This window comes from Phyllostomus hastatus, unplaced genomic scaffold, assembly GCF_019186645.2.
Source record: "Phyllostomus hastatus isolate PE091 unplaced genomic scaffold, TTU_PhHast_1.1 phas_contig_402, whole genome shotgun sequence".
Classification (NCBI taxonomy): Eukaryota; Metazoa; Chordata; class Mammalia; order Chiroptera; family Phyllostomidae; genus Phyllostomus; species Phyllostomus hastatus.
The window spans coordinates 5,414,779-5,423,397 of record NW_025333873.1 but is presented as its reverse complement, the minus strand read 5'-3'; the positions used below and the strand labels follow the sequence as shown (position 1 = coordinate 5,423,397).

The following is an 8,619-nucleotide window of genomic DNA, read 5'->3' as shown; positions in this document are numbered from 1 at the left end:
CTAATGTGGGGATTGTAACCACCAGACTAAGTTTCTTCTAAAACTGAAGCCTTTAACTGGTGCAGAGGTTTAGTTCACGCCTGGGACCTTCCTGGTGACAGGAGTCAATCCCACTTCCCCCTTACCTAGATGCCAACCCACCCCTGCCTCCACAACCAACACGAAGCGTGCTTCCCAAACCCTTGCAGACCCTAAACATCCGTTGCTCAGCCGGGCTGTGCCTGACCAGCCAAACGTGCCCTTACTTTATTAAACAGTCTATGTACTTGCTTTGGGTTCAGATATTGAGTGGTGTCCCTTCCTTTGACACTGGGGCACATTTCTGTCTACATTTTAACCAGCCGTGCCTAGGATCAACACCTGGGATGGGTTTTAAAAATTTGAACATTCTGAGTTACGGTCCTGTCCCCCCAGCCCCTTGAGAGGACCTGCTCCTTGAGAAACCAGGCCCCCGCAGCCTGCGTGATTATTTCCAGAAGGCAGACATTTCCCCAGTAGTACTCGCTGACCCAGGGATTTAGTATATTTGACCTTATCGTTTCCCACTTTTAAAACAAATGTCGTACTTCAAAACTGAGGCTGAGTCCCGGCCGGATGGCTCGGCTGGCTGGAGCGTCGTCCCGCACACCAAAGGGTGTGCAGGTTTGATCGCTCCCTGGTTGGGGTGAGTACGGGGGGCAAATGATCAATGTTTCTCTCTCACATCCATGCTTCTCCCTCGAGCTCCCTCCCTCTCTCTCTAAAATCAGTAAAAACACATCCTTGAGGGAGGACTTAAAAAATTGAGGCTGGGCAAGTAGCTCTGACAGGTGAGGGTGTGGCTCTGACAGGCCACCTGGGGGTGGGGGGGGGCAGGTGCCGCTGGAGCCGGAGAAGCCTGCTGCAGCTGTGTAACACCTGTGCCCCTGCTTCACTCCCCAGTCACCCCTGCGGTTTCTACTCCGAGAGGCTGGCAGGGGGCCTCTCGCCCCCACAGGAGTCGTCCGGTGTAGCCATCACAGAAACTGGGCCCCAGGCACAGTGGGTGGAGGTCCCAGAGTCGCAGAGCAGGTCCGTGGCCGAGTCCGGACGAGGCTCTGGGGCCTCCTGAGCGCTGCCCCTCCCACCCTGTCCTTGGGTTCTCCCACCGTCCGCAGGAAGGACGTTGGTTCCATTATAAGCAACCTTTCACGTAGAAAGTAAATCAGTCGAGTTCTGAGGGAAGTTACATTCATAAACTTTAATTTCTATTCTTTCTGTACATATTGGCAACGATAAAGCTTAAAGATGCATGTCCTATGAAATATGCAAAAACAAGGAATTTACATAAATAATTTATATTTCAGAAAATTAAAGTTGAAAAATATTTTCCACATCATTAGAGTTCACAGTATTTAAAGTAAATTAAGCTTTCTCCCTTAGATTTCAAACTATATCGTCTAAGCAGAGAATGGTAGAATCTAATTGGGAATACAACGATCAAGTTTCCGGTTTTCATTCAGTGCAAGAGGAGATGCTATCTCGGTACCGGGCTGTTCCCGCGCCGGGGCTGCAGCATCGCTCCCCAGTCCTTACGCCCTGAGAGGCTGTGACCCGGCAGAGGTCACAGGGCGTGGAATGGTTACAGCATCACCAAAGCCACCCACACTGGACACATTCAACCAAGTGGTCATGTCTGGTGGTCCGATGCCTCATTTCCACATAATACTTTTTATAGCCCTGAAGATGGAAACCTTGGCATCTAAACACAGGCGAACGTGTTAACACTACTCCAAGGCACTGTGCTACGGGGTTGGGTTTATTTACAGGAAAGGTCACGTCTGCATAGATCGCTAGCGGTTGAGTTAGTGCGCAGTGAGACGGGGCCCGGCGCGGGTGGCCCTGTGAGCGGCGAGGCCGAGGCCGCTCCCTCCGCGTCGTCTGGGGCCGCAGCCGGGTGGACAGGGGCCGAGGCCTCTACAGGAGAGTTTTTTGCTCAAAGAGCTGCAGGTCGAAGCGGACCCAGACCTCGCCAGTGGGCGCCTCATGCAGCAGGAGTCGGCGGGTTGTAGGGCCTTTGCTTTCCTGCTCTGTTCGAATTTTTGCCACTGGAATTTCAGTACGACCCAGGAAATCTGGAGAATAAATGTGAGAGTCAGCAGTTGTCTCCTTCATAAAACTGTTCAAATCCAAACCGAGTGACTTCTTTCGGTTAACAGCTGGCGGGCACTGGGCGGGGGTGGCATGCGTGAAAGCAGGTTTGAGTGGGGGCGACTGCCTATTTGGAGCCCGCGCCTCTGGCCAGGGGACATCTCGCCCCTGGAGCACAGTGTTTCTGTGACCCAGGAGGGCGGTGGCAAGGGTCAGAGACCAGAATGCCCCGAGGCTGTCCCCTCCCTGCCAGCCTCCGGTAGGAGCTGCAGTGGCCTCGGGCCTGTGGCACTTCCCTTCAGGGCTGTGGGGCGGAAATGGGGCGGAGCACCCGGCCTCTCCACCTGGCCTCTGCAGTGCGGGGGTGAGGTGGGGGGAGGCGCAGATCTGGACGAGTTATACTTTACCGTCTGGCGAAAACTGGTCTCGGTCGAACATGGTGAGACACAGCACGTCTTGGTAGAGATCCTTAACGACGAACTGGCAGTTGAAGTTCCACTTGGGGTTCAGTGTGTCCGGGAGCGTTCTGGTGGTGTAGCTCTGGGAGCCCATGCTGACCTCGCAGTACGGGTTGCTCTTCCCTGAAGGAAAACGAACCAAGGACACGCGTGGGGCGGGGAGGTGAGAGGAGGGACAACAGGATCCACACCGATGCCTCGCTACAGACCACACAGCAGGGCCGCTGCCTGGGGGCCCACGTCTGCCCGTGGGTGCCACAGCCCGGGGCGAGCGCGCGTGAGCCGGGGAGCGACCAGGTGGGCGCCAACGCCCCGACTGCCGCCCCAGAGCCTGGGCCGAGGTGGGTGCGGCTTCCCCACTCAGAAGCACTGCGAGAGGAGACACCGGTGCTCAGCGGGAAAACAGCGAGAGTAATACTGGTCCAACAGCCACTTTAGCGGCGTGGGAAACACGACTTTTTGAAGCATCCCTTGTTTAGTGCTCAGAAGAGAAGTCAGCAAACAGCAGGGCGTCACCGCACTGGCTGAAGGAACATTTACCGTTTGGTTTACAGGCTTTCAGTTCTGTGGCTTCAATGACATGCACCATCAGACGCCCGATGCCTGACGTCTTCTGGGAGCGAGCTGCAAAACAGGAAGACGAGTCACGTTAATTTCTCCTCTGAGACCCAGACGGCTCCTGCAGTGATGACGCTGAGCTGTTCCTACTCACGCTGCATCTGTCCGGCCCACCTGGACACTGCCCAGCCTCATCTGCCACCGCCTGGGGCCCCGCAGACCGGCGTCTGGCTGCTCTGTCTCTGCCCAGGCCGTGTCCCCTGCTTCTCCGCCTGCCAGCATCCGACTCGTCCTTCAAGATGCAGGTCCAATGCCACACCTCGCCTCCCAGACCCCCCCCCCCCCCTCTCCGCGCAGCCATTATCCTGGGCTTCCGAGCATCCCGCCGCCCGCAGGGCCTGACGTTCTGTGCTGTGCCGTCCCCTCCGCTAGGGGGAGCCGTCTGAGAGCACAGACTGTTTATTCATCCGCGCGTTCACCCCTCGGCCGCCTGGCACACAGGAACATTAACAAAATTATAATCCGTTATATTCGCTCAGCACGTATCGGACACTCGCGAACATTTATTGGACACTTACTTTGTGCTAGACGTGTGCTCGACCTCTACCTGTGTCACTCAAGCCGCTCAGCTACCCTACAAGGCACCACTTTCTAACTGTCTAAATGCAGGAGAAAGCCGAGGCTTAGCAGGACTGACGCAAGCTCACGTCATGGAGCTACTAAGTGGCAGGGTCAGAACTCCAGCGTCGGGTACCAAGGTGTATTTTCTTAAGCACTGACCCTATTTCCAATTGTGGCAAACACTGCGGCTCACAGAGCAGTTTCACTTAGACTGCATCTATTTATGGAGGTACTCAGGGATGCTTTTAATACGGAGAGACATGAGTCAGTGAACTCACGATTATCTTGTAAACATGAAGAGAGTTAAGCAGGTTTTGCCCTCTGGGGTTTGAAAACTAGCAAAGAGGCCGCTTGGTGAGCTACTGGTTTTCCAAAGCTCAGGGCAGGTAGGACTTCCCCCGGGCCTCTCATGGGCGTCCACCTGTCCAGGGCGGGCAGGGCGGGGCCCTGTTCCACTTTGCAGGCCTGGCTGAGGCTGGCACCGCCCCGCACAGAGTAAGTAGCCAATCAATGTCTACAGAATTAAACACGTGGAAACGTGCAGCACAGATACTGATGTTAGGCAAAACTGACGTGGGAAAACTTTGATTACATCTTTGACCAATTAAGAGATCACTGTATGCTTCATAAATGATTCAATCATTGATTTTCCAACAGCAAGCCTTTAACATACCATTAAAACAGTATTTAATTAGCAAAAGCGGAGTCACACATACCTTTCAGGAGCATATAACAATATAAGGGAAACCTGAACGAAAAAACACGTAAAGAGCTGCAACTACAGCAGCCAGGAACACACACGCACCCACGGGAGGGCGGGGCAGGGACGGGCGCCTGGGGTGGGGGTGGGGGTGGGGGTGGGGTTTCCGGGGCAGCGGTTCGAGCGGGCAGCGGCAGCGAGGGCCCTGCATGGGGGGTAAGAACTTTGTCCTTACGTTGGGAGGCAACAGAGAAGGTGTCCAAGGAGGGACAGAGACCCTGAGAGCAGCCCTGGAAAAAGACGACTCCAGAACGAAGGGGAGGAGTGATGGGGCCTGGGTGGGGGACTCCCGGGCCTTCGTGGGGCTGTGCCACTGGGAAAGGAGGGGCGGTGGGGGGGCCGGGAGAGAGGGAGAGAGAACGACGGAGGGGGTGAATGGGGCGGGCAGAGAGCATGTTCCCGGTGCAGGCGGCTGAGGACAGCACAGCCGGTCACAGGGACTCTTGGGAGGACCTACTTCCTCCGCAGGGAGGCTAATCCAGCCCATGCGGATGCCACTTTGCGACGCCCGCAGACACGGGAGAAGTGGAGCAGACGGGCATGCACAGCGTGGGCTCGGAGAGGTCGGCCCGGCCGAGACCAGTGGGACTGGGATGCGACGAGGCGGGAGGGGCGGGGGAGAGCAGCACTCTGGCTGCCCCAGGAGGAAGGAGGGCGAGGACGAGGAGGACCCCCCTCAGGGGTATTGTGGGGGCCAGGGCGAGGGAGGACCCTCCACGTCCTGTCACTGGGTGCAGGGAGTTCGTGGAGAGAAGGGAGCCGAGCTGTTGGCTAGGGCACAGGTGCTGTGCGAGTGAGCCTTTTGCACGGGCTGATGGGGACAGTGAGCCAGTGACAGACCGGTGACGGGGGGGGGGGGGAACGGGACGGGACTTAAGGTCCAGGACCTGGTGTCATGGGAGGGGGCAGGGAGGGTCTGCAGGGGGACAGCATGGTGAGGCTGGGGTGGGAGAGGAGGAGCCCAGTGCTGACGAGCTGAAGGGAGAACAGGCCACAGAGGCGAGGCTCAATGGAGCAAAGGGACCGCGCGGAGGTGGGGTGGTTGTGCGTTAGAAGGACTCCCCTGCCTGGAAACAGCAGTGAAGAAAGTGTTGGGGGACAAGGGACAGACTTCGCCACAGAGAAGGGAGGTCCAGCTCCCACTGGGTGATCCCCTGCTTGCCATGGGTGGGGGCTCCAGGGTCCCGGAGGGCCCCGCCCCTGCCCGGAGGGCCCCAGGAGGTCCTGGAGCAGCTTTGGGGCGGAGGAGGCTGCAGCGGCTGAGCTGTGCTGTCCGATCCCGCAGCAGTCTGGTGTCTCACCGCCCACCCACCCCTCATTGCAGGCGCTGCAGCAGCAGCAGCCCACGTCCTGAGTCCTGAAGGTCAGACCCAACCCTGTCCCCTGCTCCTCAGGGCCCCCTGGTGTCTGGTTCCCACTGCCCAGGGCATGGCCCACTACCTTGATAGGCCTTCTCCCGTTTCTTCTTCTCCGTGTCGATGTACTGCTCAGAAGCGGCCTTGATCTTCTGCACCCAGGCAGTCCTGGAGGAGAAGCAGAGCACGGCCCTTGGGAGCTGGCCCCGCCCCTCACAGGTTCGACCGGGGCCCAAGGCTCTGCACTCGCTCTTCTCCCTGTGGCTAACTGCGTGTGGCCCGAACACGTTTCCTATCACAGACTTAACATTCGCTCAACTCCGAGATTCGTGTGTTAATCGAGGGCTGAGCCGAGAATTTCTAGACAGCTCTTGACCGCCTAGAAAACAGCAGGCACTGGCACGGGGCCAGCACGCGAGAGGGCAGGTGCAGCGGGCCGCGCCGGCGCAGCTGAGCAGAGTAACAGGCTGCACCACACACCGGGCTGTGTGCAGAGAAGGAGCAGCCCACCTGCCGTCACAGACCTGAGGCCTGGGCCACACCCCACAGGAGGTGGGGCTGGCCAGGCAGAGATGGGGGGGTGGACAGCGGGGCACGCCGAGGGTGGGGTCGGGGGGGCAGGCGCCCTGCGGGTCCTGGGGCCGAGGCGATGGAACTGCGTCTGGAAGGCACAAGGAGGGCCTCCGAGCCAGAGGACCAGGGGCCGTTGCCTGAGGGGCTCCAGCGGGGGTGCGGGGTGGGGTCTGCCCTGTGGGGAGGTCCTGAGGAGGGCCTAGAAGCGGGGCCACGTGAGGAGGCCGCTGCAGTCACCCAGCATGTTCAACCTGGTGGTGGGGGGCCGGCTACAGCAGGTGCAGGGTGAGCAGGGCTTGGGCTCCGACCAGAGACAGTCTCACGGCAGCGGGGGCCACCCAGCCTTCCTCCTCGACTTCAGCGCAGGCCGCACGTGGCCAGGACTGACCTCTCGTTAATGTTGTCTGTCCGGAGGGTGTAGACCCGGTCGATGTGGGAGATGTGGAAGACGGGCTCGTCGCTGGAGGGGTCGGTGGGCAGCTTCACCAAGACTTCGTTCAGGAAAATGGGCTGAAAGGGTCGGGGCCGAAGCACAGGCTGTGGGATGGGGCAGGACGCCCGCCCGGCCCACACCCGAGAGTTCTGTTCTGAAGGGCGTGGTGGCCACAGGGAGACAGGGGTGTCCCTTCGAGAGTCTTTTATTTGGGGGAAAAGAATCCGCCTCCACTTTGTGGAAGCAGACGTCTGGGGTCTGGGGCGGAGTGGGTGTCTCTGAACGGGGGACGAGCCCCGAGCAGCCCCGGCTGCTCCCGTGACAGGCTCTCCCCCCGACACGCTGACACCTGGCACTTATCACGGGGATCGTGGGTCACGTTTGCCTGCGCGGACGCCGGACTCCGAAGCTGGAGTCCCCTGGTGGCTGTCCTGGGGGCAGCCAGGCCCAGCCACACGGGGCTCCTTCCCGGGGGAGTGACGGAGGGAGCGCAAGCCCTCTGGAACGGGGAGCAGAGCCCCACAGGACAGGACAGGACAGGACAGGCTCGGGCGGGAAGGGGGCCCTGCTGGGCGGCGGTCAGGAGCGCGACCCTCACCATCTTGTACATCTTGAACTGAGCGTTGGACTTGGGGCTGAAGAGCTTCTCGGAGCCCGAGGAGACCGCGAACTGCTTGACCATGTGCGTGAGGAGCAGGAAGTCGTTGAAGAGGAACCCGTGCAGCTCCTTGTTGCTCTTGGCCTTGTACAGTTTCCCGCTGTGCAGCAGCTTCCGGGGCCCCAGGCAGTTGGTGAGCGAGTTGAAAATGAGTTGCTTCAAGAGAAAGGAACCGTCAGTCTGCAGGTCCCAGCGCCAACCACCCCAGCGACCCCACAGGCCGTGGACCTGCGCGAACTGTGACGGAATTTTCTAGCTGGATGTGGATGTGGTCATTCACCTTTACCCAATTAACCTCTCTTCGCAGTTCAAGCTGGCAGGGGGGAAATGGTTACTCGCACCCATGGAATACGGATTCTATCAGCTCAATTCAAAGGCCTCCAAACACAAATAGCAAATCGCTCTTTACAAGAAAGGGAGGTGGCAGCACGAGGAGGGGAGGGGCGGGGCGGGGCAGGGCGTGCACGGGGCTGAGCTGAGGTGCAGACGGCCCACACCAGGGCAGGCCTGCACCCGGTGCCCGGGCCAGCTCAGCACCGCGGGCCTCACCTCCGCGAGGCCCTCGCACTGGACGTGCGCCTGGATCCACTCCAGCCGGTCCGAGTTCTCCTTCTCCCGAACCCCCTCGTTAACTTGAGAGCACAGCTCCTCTGCCCGCTCGAGCGCCAGCTTCAAGGAGGAATGGTCTACGTGATTCTCGGGGGTGTTCTCCAGGATCTGGAAAGGAGTGCCCGGGTCAGGCGGGACGTGTTGTGTCTGCCAGCCGCCCGCCCAGGGGCCCTGTGGCTGCCTGGGTGTGCTGGGTGCCATGCGGGGCACTGGAAACTCCACAGCGAGCAAGTCCACCCATTTGCCCCGGAGAAGGTCACAGTCCCACGAGTTCTTAGGGAGACAGTGACGCAGTTACAAGAGAGTGCCCCGTGCTGTGTGGATCACGTGCCCTCAGATCTGTGGGTCTCGGTGGCCCTCTGGCTGGGCCTTGGTAACAGGCTGTAGTTAAAGGGCGCCCCCTCTGTCTCCCCAGTAACTGAAGCCACGTGCCTTCAGGGCGAACCCTCCAGTACAAACTGGCTGCAACTTTGAAAAATGTGTGA

General features: G+C 59.4%; 1 protein-coding gene across 4 annotated transcripts in view; it reads right to left on the bottom strand.

Moving 5' to 3' along the window:
• Window positions 1–1,204: 1,204 nt before the first annotated feature.
• Window positions 1,205–8,619, bottom strand: part of ITSN2 (intersectin 2) — a 115,931-nt gene continuing 108,516 nt past the window's right edge. For all 4 annotated transcript variants that reach the window (XM_045844632.1, XM_045844634.1, XM_045844630.1 and 1 more), the window contains 7 exons: window positions 8,075–8,242; window positions 7,466–7,681; window positions 6,823–6,944; window positions 5,947–6,029; window positions 3,108–3,191; window positions 2,517–2,690; window positions 1,205–2,093 (listed from right to left, as the gene is read on the bottom strand). In XM_045844632.1, the coding sequence (XP_045700588.1) occupies window positions 1,936–2,093; window positions 2,517–2,690; window positions 3,108–3,191; window positions 5,947–6,029; window positions 6,823–6,944; window positions 7,466–7,681; window positions 8,075–8,242 (1,005 nt within the window). In that variant the 3' untranslated portion in view covers window positions 1,205–1,935. The remainder of the gene's footprint in view (window positions 2,094–2,516; window positions 2,691–3,107; window positions 3,192–5,946; window positions 6,030–6,822; window positions 6,945–7,465; window positions 7,682–8,074; window positions 8,243–8,619) is intronic.